Here is a 16,823-nt window from a genome sequence, read left to right on the forward strand (position 1 = left end):
AAAAAAAATGGTTAGGGAGAAAATAGGTAAGTCACAAACCGTTAAGACTGTGGACTCTGGACTTCCCCGGTGGCACAGTGGTTAAGAATCTGCCTGCCAGTGCAGAGGACATGGGTTCGAGCCCTGGTCCGGGATGCCACGGAGCAACTAAGCCTGTGCGCCACAACTACTGAGCCTGTGCTCTAGAACTCGTGAGCCACAACTACTGAAGCCCGCATGCCTAGAGCCTGTGCTCTGCAAAAAGAAGCCCGTGCACTGCAATGAAGAGTAGCCCCCGCTCGCCACAACTAGAGAAAGCCCACGCACAGCAATGAAGACCCAACGCAGCCAAAAACAAACAAATTAATTAATTAATTTTAAAAAAAGACTGTGGACTTTTCAAAAGCTAATATAACACTGCTTAACTCTTTCTAGAAATGTTAAACCAGTTTACACTTCTATATAGTCTTTCTACATTTTTACCAGTTATTGATTTTTAAACATTTTTTTCAGTTTGAGAGAAGAAAAATACGTCTTAGTATGCATTTATCTGATCATTACTGAGAAATATTTTTTCCACGTGTTTATTGGCCATTTGCATTTTTTTACCATAAATTGTTCAATTTTCTACTGTGGTATTAAATACTTTTAATTGATTTGTAAGAATTCTGTACATACTACACATTTTGAACTTTCAAATTTCAATAAAGTCAACAGTGATTGAAGCTTTTTCTCATTAGAGAAATAATTTCTAATTGATTCGAGAAAGGTCTGTTCAGGAAGACATACTTTATTTTTGGAAAGAGAATTTCTTTACCTGATATCTTTGCTCTCCAAAGTTATGTATGTGCCATCATACAGATCTAGGTCCCCTAAGGGTACCTTGGCTTTGATGCAGTCTGGATCCTCTTTATTATGTCTCTGTTCCAGTCCTGTATCTCTGTCCTCATTCTCTTCTATATGAATTTTTTGAGCAACTAACTGCTTCTGTTGAGAAGAAAATAAGAACACAAAAGGATTTTTCTAATATTTCAACCTAGATACCATGTAAGAGAAAGGAGAATTTAATGTGTTGAACAAGTCAGAGAAATCAAAACATGCCCTGGGTTACGCTAGTTGACATAAATAAGCTTCTCGAAACAGGTGTCCATATACAGAAGGTAACAGAACATGACATTTATAATACTGGCACATGAGTGCCTTATGATATGATCTCTGACTATCTATAAAGCTACATCTATCAACTTAACTGGCACAGAATAGCTCAGCAATTAGAAGTACCTTGAATGGTCCAAACACATCATATTTCAGTCCTTGAAGACATCTAGCGCATTGATAGTGCTACCTGAAGTAACTAGTGTTCCAGGGGAATTCCTGCCACTGACATTTTTTCCCCAAACATACAGAGGAATTATTAACAGCCATGTTTCCACCACCCTATCTATCTTAACATTTGGCCATACTCCAGATTTTTCTACAAGAAAAAAAAAATAGTTGAAGCCCCTCTTAACTGCCTTTGAGATCCCTCTCTCACTTCTAAAAGTTACCACTATCCTGGGAATGCCCCTGTGGTCCAGTGGTTAGGACTTGGAGCTTTCACTTCCATGGCCTGGGTTCAATCCCTGGTTGGGGAACTAAAACCCCACAAGCTGTGCGGTGCAGCCAAGAGAATAAATAAATAATTAATGAATTAAAAGAACAAAAGTTACCACTATCCTGAATGTTTTATGCATCATTTTCATGTATATTTTCATAAAATATTACTATATTGCCCTACTTTTCTTAAAATATTACTTTATACATATATTTACAGCTATATCTCCAAAATCAACATACAGCATTGCTTTGCAAATTTTGAAATTTTATATGAATACTATCATACTGTATGTATTATTCTACAACTTTCTTTTTTTTTTAACTTAATATTATGTTTTTGACATTTATCTACATTGGTCGGTAAAGCTCTAAATTTTTCATTCTACCGGATGTATAAAAATGTATTTATTTGGGGCTTCCCTGGTGGCGCAGTGGTTGAGAGTCCACCTGCCGATGCACGGGACACGGGTTCGTGCCCTGGTACGGGAGGATCCCACATGCCGCGGAGCGGCTAGTCCCGTGAGCCACGGCTGCTGAGCCTGCACGTCCGGAGCCTGTGCTCCGCAACAGGAGAGGCCACAACAGTGAGAGGCCCGCGTACCTCAAAAAAAAAAAAGTATTTATTTTCCTGTAAACCATTAGGTTGCTTCTTTTTAAATATTTTTTGGTATTAAATGTGCTATGGTATTCTTATAAAACTGTCATTGTGTAAGAGTTCCAGTAGGAGAAAAATATGGGGCTGTATGGGATACATTTTCAGTTTATTTAGTCACCGTCAATCTGCTCTTCAAAGTGGTTATAAAAACTAGAATTCTACCAACAGATTAGGATAATATCCATCTCCCCATGAACTTACCAACATTTGGTTTTGTCCTACTTTTTAAAAAAAATTTTTAATTTTTTTTTATACAGCAAGTTCTTATTAGTCATCAATTTTATACATATCAGTGTATACATGTCAATCCCAATTGCCCAATTCAGCGCACCACCACCGCCACCCACCTGCAGTCTTCACCCCTTGGTGTCCATACGTTGTTCTCTACATCTGTGTCTCAACTTCTGCCCTGCAAACTGGTTCATCTGTACCATTTTTCTAGGTTCCACATACATGCGTTAATATACAATATTTTTCTCTTTCTGACTTACTTCACTCTGTATGACAGTCTCTAGATCCATCCACGTCTCAACAAATGACTCAATTCCATTCCTTTTTATGGCTGAGTAATATTCCACTGTATATATGTACCACAACTTCTTTATCCATGAGTCTGTCGATGGGCATTTAGGTTGCTTCCATGACCTGGCTATCGTAAACAGTGCTGCAAGGAACACTGGAGTGCATGTGTCTTTTTGAATCATAGTTTTCTCTGGGTATGTGCCCAGTAGCGGGATTGCTGGGTCATATGGTAATCCTATTTTTACTTTTTTAAAGAAGCTCCATACTGTTCTCCATAGTGGCTGTATCAATTTACATTCCCACCAACAGTGCAAGAGGGTTCCCTTTTCTCCACACCCTCTCCAGCATTTGTTGTTTGTAGATTTTCTGATGATGCCCATTCTAACTGGTGTGAGGTGATACCTCCTTGTAGTTTTGATTCACATTTCTCTAACTATTAGTGATGTTGAGCAGCTTTTCATGTGCTTCTTGGCCATCTGTATATCTTCTTTGAAGAAATGTCTATTTAGGTCTTCTGCCCATTTTTGGATTGGGTTGTTTGTTTTTTTAATATTGAGCTGCAGGAGCGGTTTATCTATTTTGGAGATTAATCCTTTGTCCATTGATTCGTTTGCAAATATTTTCTCCCATTCTGAGGGTTCTCTTTTCGTCTTGTTTACGGTTTCCTTTCCTGTGCAAAAGCTTTGAAGTTTCATTAGGTCCCATTGGTTTATTTTTGTTTTTATTTCCATTAATCAAGGAGGTGGATCAAAAAAGATCTTGCTGTGATTTATGTCAAAGAGTGTTCTTCCTATGTTTACCTCTAAGAGTTTTATAGTGTCTGGTCTTACACTTAGGTATCGAATGCATTTTTAGTTTCTTTTTTTCTGTGGTGTTAGGGAGTATTCTGATTTCATTCTTTTACTTGTAGCTGTCCAGTTATCCCAAAACCACTTATTGAAGAGACTGTCTTTTCTCCATTGTATGTCTTTGTCTCCTTTGTCATAGATTAGTTGACCATAGGTGCGTGGCTTTATCCCTGGGCTTTCTATCTTGTTCCATTGATCTATGTTTCTGTTTTTTGCCAACACCAAACTGTCTTGATTGCTGTAGCTTTGTAGTATAGTCTGAAGTCAGGGAGTCTGATGCCTCCAGCTCCGTTTTTTTCCCTCAAGACTGCTTTGGCTCTTCGGGGTTTTTTGTGCCTCCATACAAATTTTAAGATGATTTGTTCTAGTTCTGTAAAAAATGCCATTGGTAATTTGATAGGGATTGCATTGAATCTATAGGTTGCTTGGGTAGTATAGTCATTTTCACAGTATTGATTCTTCCAATCCAAGAACATGATATATCTCTCCATCTGTTGGTATCATCTTTAATTTCTTTCATCAGTGTCTTATAGTTTTCTGCATAGAGGTCTTTTGTCTCCCTAGGTAGGTTTATTCCTTGGTATTTTATACTTTCTGTTGCAATGGTAAATGGGAGCATTTCCTTAATTTCTCTTTCAGATTTTTCATCATTAGTGTATAGGAATGCAAGAGATTTCTGTGCATTAATTTTGTATCCTGCAACTTTACCAAATTCATTGATTAGCTCTAGTAGTTTTCTGGTGACATCTTTAGGATTCTCTATGTATAGTATCATGTCATCTGCAAAGAGTGACACTTTTATTTCTTCTTTTCCAATTAGTATTCGTTTTATTTCTTTTTCTTGTCTGATTGCTGTGGCTAGGACTTCCATGACTATGTTGAATAATTGTGGTGAAAATGGACATCCTTGTCTTGTTCCTGAGCTTAGAGGAAATGCTTTCAGTTTTTAACCATTGAGAATGATGTTTGCTGTGGGTTTGTCATATATGGCCTTCATTATGTTGAGGTAGGTTCCCACTATGTCCACTTTCTGGAGAGTTTTTATCATAAATGGGTGCTGAATTTTGTCAAAAGCTTTTTCTGTGTCTATTGAGATGATCATATGGTTCTTATTCTTCAATTTGTTAATATGGTGTATCACATTGATTGACTTGCATATATTGAAGAATCCTTGCATCCCTGGGATAAATCCCACTTGATCATGGTGTATGATCCTTTTAATACGTTTTTGGATTCTGTTTGCTAGTATTTTGTTGAGGATTTTTGCCTCTACATTCATCAGTGATATTGGTCTGTAATTCTCTTTTTTTGTAGTATCTTTGTCTGGTTTTGATATCAGAGTGATGGTGGCCTCATAGAATGAGTTTGGGAGTGTTCCTTCCTCTGAAATTTTTTGGAAGAGTTTTAGAAGGATGGGTGTTAGCTCTTGTCTAAATGTTTAACAGAATTCACCTGTGAAGCCATCTGGTCCTGGATTTTTGTTTGTTGGAAGATTTTTAATCACAGTTTCAATTTCATTACTTGTGATTTCAATATCATTACTTGTGATTACTTTCTGTTTCTTCCTGGTTCAGTCTTGGAAGGTTACACCTTTCTAAGAATTTGTCCATTTCTTCCAGGTTGTCCATTTTATTGGCATAGAGTTGCTTTAGTAGTCTCTTAGGATGGTTTGTATTTCTGTGGTGTCTGTTGTAACTTCTCTTTTTTATCTAATTTTATTGATTTGAGTCCTCTCCCTCTTTTTCTTGATGAGTCTGGCTAATGGTTTATCAATTTTGTTTACCTTCTCAAAGAACCAGCTTTTAGTTTTATTGATCTTTGCTAGTGTTTTGTTTCTATTTCATTTATTTCTGCTCTGATCTATATGATTTCTTTCCTTCTGCTAACTTTGGGTTTTGTTTGTTCCTTTTTCTCTAGTTCCTTTAGGTGTAAGGTTAGATTGTTTACTTGAGATTTTTCTTGTTTCTTGAGGTAGGCTTGTGTAGCTATAAACTTCCCTCTTAGAACTGCTTTTGCTGCATCCTCTAGGTTTTGGATCATCTTGTTTTCATTGCCATTTGTCTCTAGGTATTTTTTGATTTCCTCTTTGATTTCTTCAGTGATCTCTTGCTCATTTAGTAACATATTGTTTAGCCTCTGTGTATTTGTGTGTTTTCTATTTTTTTCCATGTTGTGGTCAGAAAAGATGCGTGATATGATTTCAATTTTCTTAAATTTACTGAGGCTTGATTTGTGCCTGAAGATGTGATCTATCCTGGAGAATGTTGCATGCGTACTCGAGAAGAAAGTATAATCTGCTGTCTTTGGATGGAATGTCCTATAAGTATCAATTAAATCTATCTGGTCTATTGTGTCATTTAAAGCTTCTGTTTCTTTATTTATTTTCATTTTGGATGATCTGTCTGTTGGTGTAAGTGAGGTGTTAAAGTCCTCCACTATTATTGTGTTACTGTCGATTTCCTCTTTTATAGCTTTTAGGAGTTGCCTTATGTATTGAGGTGGTCCTATGTTGGGTGCATATATATTTATAATTGTAATATCTTCTTAGATTGATCCCTTGATCAGTATGTAGTACCCTTCCTTGTCTCTTGTAACATTATTTTAAAATCTATTTTACCTGATATGAGTATTGCTACTCCAGCTTTCTTTTGATTTCCATTTGCATAGAATATCTTTTTCCATCCACTCACTTTCAGTCTGTATGTGTCCCTAGGTCTGAAGTGGGTCTCTTGTAGACAGCATATATATGGGTCTTGTTTTGTATCCATTCAGCAAGCCTGTGCCTTTTGGTTGGAGCATTTAACCATTCACGTTTAAGGTAATTATCGGTATGTTTGTTCCTATGACCATTTTCTTAATTGTTTCGGGTTTGTTTTTGTAGGTCCTTTTCTTCTCTTGTGTTTCCCACTTAGAGAAGTTCCTTTAGCATTTGTTGTAGAGCTGGTTTGGTGGTGCTGAATTTTCTTAGCTTTTGCTTGTCTGTAAACCTTCTGATTTCTCCATCGAATATGAATGAGATCCTCGCTGGGTAGAGTAATCTTGGTTGTAGTTTCTTCCCTTTCATCACTTTAAGTATATTATGCCACTCCCTTCTGGCTTGTAGACTTTCTGCTGAGAAATCAGCTGTTAATCTTATGGGAGTTCCCTTGTATGTTATTTGTCATTTTTGCCTTGCTGCTTTCAATAATTTTTCTTTGTCTTTAATATTTGCCAATTTGATTACTATGTGTCTCGGCATGTTTCTCCTTGGGTTTATCCTGTATGGAATTCGCTGCGCTTCCTGCACTTGGGTGGCTATTTCTTTTCCCATGTTAGGAAAGTTTTCGACTGTAATCTCTTCAAATATTTTCTCTGGTCCTTTCTCCCTCTCTTCTCCTTCTGGGACCCCTATAATGCGAATGTTGTTGCATTTAATGTTGTCCCAGAGGTCTTAGTCTGTCTTCATTTCTTTTCATTCTTTTTTCTTTATTCTGTTCCACAGCAGTGAATTCCACCATTCTGTCTTCCAGGTCACTTATCTGTTCTTCTGCCTCAGTTATTCTGCTATTGATTCTTCTAATGTAGTATTCGTTTCAGTTATTGTATTTTTCATCTATGTTTGTTTGTTCTTTAATTCTTCTAGGTCTTTGTTAAACATTTCTTCCATCCTCTCGCTTTGCCTCTATTCTTTTCCCGAGGTCCTGGGTCATCTTCACTATCATTATTCTGAATTCTTTTTCTAGAAGTCTGCCTATCTCCACTTCTTTTAGTTGTTTTTCTGGGGTTTTATCTTGTTCCTTCATCTGGTACACAGCCCTCTGCCTTTTCATCTTGTCCATCTTTTTGTGAATGTGGTTTTTGTTCCACAGGCTGCAGGACTGTAGTTCTTCTTGCTTCTGCTGTCTGCCCTCTGTGTCCTACTTTTTAATTTATGTCAATCTCATGGGTATGAAATGTTATCCTGTTATAATTATTGGGGTAGACTGTATTACTATTAACAAATTTGTGCCCCTCTTTACAAGAGAATTCTACATCACTGTTCTGCTAGACTCCAATGTGACCAATATGACTTCCTTTGGTCAATGTAACATGAGAAGCATCATCTGAGCCTTATAGAGGGAAGCATTTTTAGAGCCAGTGTATGCTTCACCATGTTCTTTCTTTTCCCTCAGGTACTGAGAATGGCAATATCGAGGCTGTTGTAGGTATATTTCTCATATGTACTATACAGCTAAACTAAATAAGAAATCCAATCTGATATTCCACGTTTTAATCAGTTTGTTTAATCTGTTTATATTTATTGTGATTGATGATCTTATGGATTTATTTTCACCATATTATTTTGCGTTTTCTGTTTATCTTACTTTTTCTTTGCTGCTTTTTTCTCATTTCCTGCCTGATACACTTTTTTTTTTTTGCAGTACGCGGGCCTCTCACTGTTGTGGCCTCTCCTGTTGCGGAGCACGGGCTCCGGATGTGCAGGCTCAGCGGCCATGGCTCATGGGCCTAGCCGCTCCGCGGCATGTGGGATCTTCCCAGACCAGGGCACGAACCCGTGTGCCCTGCATCGGCAGGCAGACTCTCAACAACTGTGCCACCAGGGAAGCCCCTGATACAGTTTTGATACACTTTCTACATTCCCTCCCCTCCTCCTGTATCTTCTCTTCGTTTGTAAGGTTTGAAAACTATAGATTGCATTTCCATTATTTTGGTTACTGTCCTCACTCTTTTTTTGGTTAAGTTTTTCATCAGTAAATCTTTCAGTATGATTCTGAAAGATTCTCTTTAAAAAAAATAATACCACAACACCATTATCACATGCAAAAAATAGTAATTCCTTAATATTACATATCCAGTCTGTGTTCATTCCCAACTGTTTCTTCCCTCTTCATTTTAAAATACAATTTGTTTGAGTCAAAATTCAGTAAGGTACACACACACTGCAATTGGTTGAATTGTCTTTTAAGTCTCTTTTAATCTTCCGGTTACCCCTCTATTTCATTTTTTTTAATTCCTGTAATTTATTTGAGAAAGAAATTGGGTCACTTATCCTGTAGAGTTTATTACTCTACAAGATTTTACTGACTGCATCCCACAGGTTTAACATGTTCCTCTGTCCTCTGTATTTCCTGAATACTGACACCAGAATCCAGGGATTCTTAACTTTTTCATGTCATGGACTTCTTTGGCAGTCTGATGAAGCCTACAAACCCTTTCTTAGAATAATCTTTTAAATACACATAATATATAAAATGACAAAAGAAACCAATTATAGTGAAAAGCAAATTATACTGTGGTTTGATTAGATTTATATTTCTTTTGGCAAGACTTCTGAAAGGTGGCGATATTCTTAAATTTTTAATATGTATACCTATACATTTTCCAACAGGATTTTAATTTATTCAGTTATTTTTGCCTCCTGAATATAACAAAAGAGTTAATATGCTTTAAGTAATCATTGAGCATGCCCCAACCCACCTATAGACTGGTAATTTTATTTAGTTTTACCTTTTAAACACAGAAAATAAATAAATAAATTTAGCAACTTTTTCATCAATGTTTTTAATCACCATTACACATCCTATGCACTTCCACTGGATTTACTTTTCTTCTTGCAGAAGGACTTAATTTTTTTTTTTAAGTGAGGGTCTGTGGTTAGTAAACTGTCTGTGTATGTCAGAAAACTGCTTTGTCCTCACTCTTGAATGATGGTTTAAGAGAATATAAAATATTATATTTAAAAGAATACAAAATTCTAGACTTAACACTTTGATGCTATTCCTCCACTGTCTTTTGGTATCTAAGAAGTCATCCAGTTGTCACTACTTTGTAGACAAACTGTATTACCTAGTCTCATGGCTTTATGTCTATGTCAAGGCATAACAAATTTATCCCTCTAGCTCAGACCTTTACCCAGGAGTCCACACTAGAAGAACCAACTCCTCACTCAGTGTCTCCACTTAGATGCCTAATAGGTATCTCAAACTTAATATACCAAAGCTAAACTCCTCCCCAGTCTACACCTCCTTCAGTCTTCTATATCTCAGCTAACACCAACTCCATCCAACATCAGTCGCTCAGGTCAAAAATCTTGGAATCAACCTTCACCCCCTCTCCCTATCTGTCTGTCTCTTCCCAACTACTCCATGATCATCTCCTGTGTCTAACAGTTTTGTAGTTGCTTCCAGGTTCTATCCAGATGCCAAGCCCAAAATCACATCACATAATTTTAGTTTAGAGTTTCTACTCCAAAGTAATATTCTACCCTGAAATGGTGTTCAGTAAATTGAAGATGCAATTATTGAACCACTGGATGGTTTGGTTTGTTTTTTGGTCATTAGGTTTTGTTTTTTCTTCCTGCTTTTTTTTTTTCCCCACCAGACTCTTTTCAAGCTCCATCCTAGTCTTCGAGCAGTAGTGAATTTGGTTATCTTCCTTTATCTTGCACGAAATATTGTCATCTCCTTTATTCCATAGAAATGAACAACCAGACACCAGAGCCTGTTCCTGGCCTTTGAGACCAGCAGGTTTACAGTTTCAGCTACATTCTCAACTTAGTGTTTTGTTCTATTTCTGGTCTATGGAGATATTTATGTTGTGTTTAGGCCTGACTATATTTTATTTTGATTTCTGTTTTGTTTTTTATCTGTCATTGCTATGTATATGGAGCAGAAGTAAAAACTAAGTACTAAGTATAGACTCATTACACTACCTTAACCAAAAATTGGTGGAGTCAATATTTTTCATTTGCATTTTCAATGACTTGGTAAATGGCATTTTCCCCCTACACATACTCTAATTTAAGACTCCTTTCTTTAGATTAAATAATACTCCTGCTTAGAGAGATAACAATAAACATATATAATGGTGTCTATGCATCTGAAAATAAAAACTACTTTCTGCACCACTGCATCTTTCTGAACACTGTGTTTAAGCTTCCAAGCATGAAGCCCAATAAATATATCTATTGTCTTTTTCCTAGTATTCATAAAAATCAACATTTCCAAATTTATAAGTGACAAAACTGGTAGGAACAAGGTGAGATACTATTTAAAAAATGGTGAGGTGTTCAAGTTTTATAAATATTCCTAAAGTGCTACTACCTATACACAGCTGGTTAGTATGTGCTAAAAGCTCCTCCTTCTTAATTTACAGAAATTTAAAAAATATACAATTACAACTACTGCTGTTGATAAATGTACCAGTTTGAATTTATGTAAGTGAAATTCAGAACTTTTACATTAACTAGAAAATGAAAGGCTACCTGGTTTTACCTTTGGTTTAAGTCAAGAGATAAGGCGTTTGCCTCTGGTTCTGCCATAACTTGTTTTGTGAAAATCAGGCAATTCACTGTCTTTAGGTCTAATTGTTTCCTTGCTTCTAAAATGAGGATCACCTTTATGATTCCTTCTAGCGCTCAAAGACTCTGACTCTTATAATTCCCAATAATTTTCTAAATCTTATTTTGCAAATTGGGTTACTTTTTCTGCAACTTAAAGTTTCCTTAAAATTTGGATTCAATTTACACTGTAACTTTTAAGAACAGGTTTTATGAGAGAAAAAAGAAAATATTTTTTAAATAGTTAATACTCTTTGCTACTTTTGTTAATACTCTTTTCAGTTTATGAAAATCAATGATAGAAACAAAAAGGTCAGATGATAGAAACAAAAAGAAACAAAGAAACAAAAAGGTCAATGATAGAAACAAAAAGGTCAGATTTTATTAGCACTAATAAATATCAAGTTTTCAAGGTGTGGGTAAAGAATTTGAAAAAGAACAGCTATATGTATATGTATAACTGAATCACTCTGCTGTACACCTGAAACTAACACAACATTGTTAATCAACTATACTCCAATATAAAATAAAAATGAAAAAAAAAAGTTTTCAAGATGCAAATTGATGAATGCTCTTCACCTCAATCATAAGAACACAAAATACCAAGACCCTAGTTTTTACTACCTGGGAATTAACAAAATTATATTTTTATGAGGTATTCAAACCATTCTTCCTTTTGATATTTTACGCAAATTCTCCTTCCAAGTATATCCTGAGATAATGCCTTTTCATACTTGATGGTAAAATTTATACATGGAAACTTTGTTCAAGGATATAGTGAGTCAAGAACGAGGCATAAAAGAGAAAAACAAATATCGTATATTAACACATACATGTGGAATCTAGAAAAATGGTTCAGATGAACCGGTTTACAAGGAAGAAATAGAGACAGATGTAGAGAACAAACGTATGGACACCAAGGGGGGAAAGTGGGGCGGAGGGGGGTTGGTGGTAGTGGGATGAATTGGGCGATTGGGATTGACATGTATATATTAATATGTATAAAATAGATAACTAATAAGAACCTGCTGTATTAAAAAAATAAACAAAAGGTAATCATAAAAAAATAAAACAAAAACGAGACATAAAACCCAGGCTCTGGTAGTCTGTTTCTCTTACTATTGCTCAAATGGCATTCTGATTTAAAAAAAAAAAAAAAAAAAGGACAATCTACAAGTTGAATATTCCTGTAAAAGTCAGAAGATTTAAGAAATAGCATGCTTTACTTGTTCTTTGAACACAACAGCTCCTGTGAAATGCAACAAGTATCAGCTGCATATGACATGTCCAGTTGCCTCACCTCCAGTTCTTTGAGGTAGTTAACTGTTGTTTCTTGTCTCATTAATATGACTAAGTCATGGGGATGCTTCAAGTTCATAGGTGAATCCACCTGCAAGCAAGCAAACAATAGATAAATAAAGCTCAGATTTCATTAACGTTTCTTTGGATATGCCTTAAATTATTGTTCGATCACCATTATAATCAGTGTTAGGTGCTCAGTAAACTCAAGGGGTATTTATTTCAAAAGTGATGACATGTAAATTTCGGCAAAGAGAATGAGAGGTTCAATAGCTGTCCCTTGAACTCCAACTTGAAAGAGCAAGCTTTCAAAGTGAATATTCTGATTTGACTAGTCATGTAAGAAATATTCAAGAAGAGAAGTATTTGGAAATGAATGATAAAGTAAATTCCTTAAAATATATTTTATATCTATACTAATAAAAATAGATTGCTTTGTCTTGATAGCACATTCCATATCTGAACAGGTCTGGCGGCAATAAAAAGAAAAATACGAAAAGCATCTATTTTTCAGGCTATTTGCAGAAGCCGTAAATCAGAGATAATATAAAATAACCTTGAGACTTACAGTTTACAATTCCTGTTTCTGAATCATAAACAAGCAACTATGTTGTTGAATATGTAGGAAAAATGAACCCTCATATGCTGGTAGCAGGCTTATAAACTTATTATTTGGAGGGTTCTTTGACAACATATATCAAAATTTTTAAAGTACATATCCTCTGACCTAGGAATATAAATTCTAGGAAGCTATCCTATAGGCATTCTTTAAATGGGCAAAGATATATACAAGGCTGCTCACTGTATTACCTTTAGCTGCAAAAAACAAACAAACAAAAGACCCAACAAACCTAAGTCCAGCAATGAGGGAACAGAGAAAGCCACTGTCCAGTGGAATGGGATACAGAAAAATGAGATCTACTATCATGGAAAGATGTTCACAATGTATAATTAACTAAAAGTAATGAAGAATAATAAGTATGCTATACTTTTTTTAAGAAATTACATTTTTATAGATATAAACATATACATGTCTGTATATGCACAAAACTAAGTTGGTTTACAGTGATTTCTTTGGGGAAGTGGGATTAAGAAGAGAGGCACATTTATATCTTTTACTTTATACACTTGTATTTATTTATTTATTTTGCGGTACGCAGGCCTCTCACTGTTGTGGCCTCTCGCATTGTGGAGCACAGGCTCCCGACGCGCAGGCTCAGCGGCCATGGCCCACAGGCCCAGGCGCTCCGCGGCACGTGGGATCCTCCCGGACCGGGGCACGAACCCATGTCCCCTACATTGGCAGGCGGACTCTCAACCACTGCGCCACCAGGGAAGCCCTATAAACTTGTATATTTTTAAATTGTCTATAATACACACATAATATGTTTATAATAAGGAAAAAACAACACACACGGGGTTTTTTGAATTTCAAGAAAATCTAAGACAGTGGCCTTGGAGTCTAAGAGATGAAGTTCCTGCTATCCCTTAGTGTTAGACTGTCAAATTATAAACTAGCTCTTCAAGAAGTCCTACTTTGAGAAGAAACTACTGGGTTGGCCAAAAAGTTCATTCGGGGTTTTCCATAACATCTCTAAGAATCTTTCTATAATCTCTAAGACCTTGACATCAGCTCAATTAATTTTAGAACTAGCTTTTTAAGTGCAAAAGATAGCCTTGCTTAGACCTTGGTGAATGCAAGTCTATTTAAAAAACAAAAATTTAAAAAGAAGGAATGGGAATTCCCTGATGGTCCAGTGGGTAGGACTTGGTGCTTTCACTTCCAGGGTGCAGGTTCAATCCCTGGTTGGGGAACTAAGATCCTACAAGCTGTGCGGCATGGCCAAGAGAATGCTTAAATAAATATTTAGAAAGAGGGAATAAAAACAACATGAAATAAGTTCAATGGTTGCTTTAATAATATGCACAATAACACTGGGCGATGTTGGGTGACTGCATATAAAACTCATCTGCCTTTCCTCATTCTATCATCTCAGAGATGCCACAAGAAAAAGAGATGCTAGTCTGGACTAACTTCCACTCATACTTTCATTGCAATTGTCTGAACTACATAATCATCATTATGCAGTTATGGATAATTACAATCTCCCGTGGTCTCTCTTTTATGACAAAATCCCTTCAGTGCTTCCCCTGGCCTTCCTACTATACTGGAATTAACATTAAAACTGCAGTCTGAACTTAAAAGGCACTAAAAATATAATAGCAAGGCCTATAGTTGACCACTTGAGCTGTGAATCTCCTCTATCAAACAGTCAAACCTGGCAAAGGCCTACAAGCAAAACGCTAGGTGTTTCTCAATGAGGTGTGGAAGCTTTTGCTTCTTTTTTCATTGTATCTCAGACATCGAGAGGTAGTGATTTAATACATCTCTCTTTATTTATTTATTTATTTATTATTATTTTTTGCGGTACGCGGGCCTCTCACCATTGTGGCCTCTCCCATTGCAGAGCACAGGCTCCTAGCTGCTCCGCAGCATGTGGGATCTACACCAGGGCACGAACCCGTGTCCCCTGCATCGGCAGGTGGACTCTCAACCACTGCGCCACCAGGGAAGCCTCATCTCTCTATACTTAAATGAGGTTTTTAGAACAAAATTGGGGGAGGGAGAAGGAACGTGGGAGTATGACATTCCCATTCCAAAATACCCAACCAGTCTGATTACCTAACATTTGGAGAACTGCAAGAGGAATGACAGAATGAGACAAATGAAGATTTACATTAGATAAATACTTAATCTTAGCTTTAGATTAAAAAGATACTACATAACCAGCATGGGTCTGGCCCATATTCAATTGTGAGAAAGTACTTTTTCATTTCCTTGAAGCGTTTAGTTCAACAAAGATACAGTAGCTAGAGAAGGTATAAAGATAAAATTATTAGCAGAAGGAAGGGATTCCACTGACAGTTTAACAGCTGTGTTTCTCTTTTTGACTTGGCAGCAAATGGCATGGATCTCTGCCAGATTAGGGTTGGTTACAGAAGATTTATAGCATTCACATATTTTTATTGAGACACTTTCAAGTTCTTAAATTTCAAGACTTTATGCTAATTATCTTTGGCAAATGCCAATCAGCTTGAATTTCTCTCCTTTCAAATACCTCTCCTCCTTAGAAGATTACGAAAGATGTTTGACATGTCTGCTAAGATGTCTGACAACTCTGTAAATACTACCACATCCATTCAACTAATAAAAATTTATTAAGCCTCTATGAACCAGGCGCACTAGGAGTCCATATCTGGAGTGTATGTACTCCTATTTTATATACAATGTGAGAAGGAATGGTAATATCCCTTCAAAACCGTTAGCATTTAGAAGTGGCTGCTGTAAGTCCAAGGGCAAAGAGTGATAGAAATTACAGAGAGGTAGGTTAAAAATGATATGATGCATACACAAGATCTCAAAGCACTATATGGCTTTTTCACAAAGGACAAACAAACTTCCATTGCTGCACAGCACAATAAATGGTGCTTATAATGATCTGAATAAAAAAGAAAAAGTGAAATTATTTTCAATTTGCTGTACTTAAGGAGAGAAAGCATGAAATACATTTTAGAGAAAAATTTAAACTGCAGGGAAAAACTGACCATGTATTTGGAAATTAGCTATAATGGAATTCAACTATTCAAAATGATTCATTTTCTTAAGACTTCCAGGTAAACAGAGTTTCACTGTTATCATAGCAATTTATTTTAATAAAGAAAATGGCAAATTATGTAAGACAATTCAATTTTATTTTCCTTTTAATATATTATGTAAGTACATGTACCCAATTGTATATAACAGTAAATATCTTACTCATATCAAGTTCATTTTCATATGCTGTCATCTCTAACCAAGATATTGGTAGTTCCTGCACTTCTAATCTGGAGTTCTACCTCTGTGAATTCAGTAAAATCACATGGTAATGGATGGAAATGTCACTATATAAAGGTAATGATTTCACTGCCAAGTTAAACAAAGGCTGAACAAATTAAATTTAAAAAACCAATCTAGGGAATTCCCCAGCAGTCCAGAGGTTAAGACTCTGAGCTTTCATTGCCGAGGGCATGGGTTCGATCCCCGGTCGGGGAACTAACATCCCACAAGCCACACAGTGTGGCCAAAAAACCCACACCAAATATAAAATAATCAATCTAACGAAATACACATTTTTGAGTTCTACAAAATCAATCACTTTCCACTGGTCCTTCATGATAAGAAACTGAACTTTTCTATTGTAACATTAGTTCTACCCTTCATATGCAACTTATTCTTCACATATGATGAATATTTTTATCTGTTATTTTAAAAAAATGGTATCCAAATGAGTACATGAAAGCACTGTTAATGGGGAACTTACTCTATTCCCATCAGCAGTTTGAAACTGACTAATGAAATCTTATATTATGCCATAATCATTAAAAAAGAATTTCCCTTAGGTTAAAAATGTGATGGAATATTTAAATATTTTATTCAGAGTTTTAGTTTATTTAAATATTGAGACAATACGATGGAAAACATAAATAAAAATATTCAAAGCAACCAAGATTTCACCTCTACCTTAAATGACCCCACTTAGTATTTACAGTTTTTCCTATCCAGTAC

The 16,823-nt window shown here is 36.0% G+C and overlaps 1 protein-coding gene across 3 annotated transcripts in view; it reads right to left on the bottom strand.

The window, feature by feature from the left end:
- TTC17 (tetratricopeptide repeat domain 17) overlaps window positions 1-16,823 on the bottom strand; it is a 154,662-nt gene that overhangs the window by 115,377 nt on the left and 22,462 nt on the right. For all 3 annotated transcript variants that reach the window (XM_027114958.1, XM_027114956.1, XM_027114957.1), the window contains exons 2-3: window positions 12,219-12,308; window positions 797-966 (exon numbers count right to left, since the gene is read on the bottom strand). In XM_027114958.1, coding sequence (XP_026970759.1) covers window positions 797-966; window positions 12,219-12,308 — 260 coding nt within the window. The remainder of the gene's footprint in view (window positions 1-796; window positions 967-12,218; window positions 12,309-16,823) is intronic.

The sequence above is a fragment of the Aethalodelphis obliquidens genome, unplaced genomic scaffold (assembly GCF_003676395.1).
Source record: "Aethalodelphis obliquidens isolate GAN/ISIS:26980383/991018 unplaced genomic scaffold, ASM367639v1 scaffold14, whole genome shotgun sequence".
Taxonomy (NCBI): domain Eukaryota; kingdom Metazoa; phylum Chordata; class Mammalia; order Artiodactyla; family Delphinidae; genus Aethalodelphis; species Aethalodelphis obliquidens.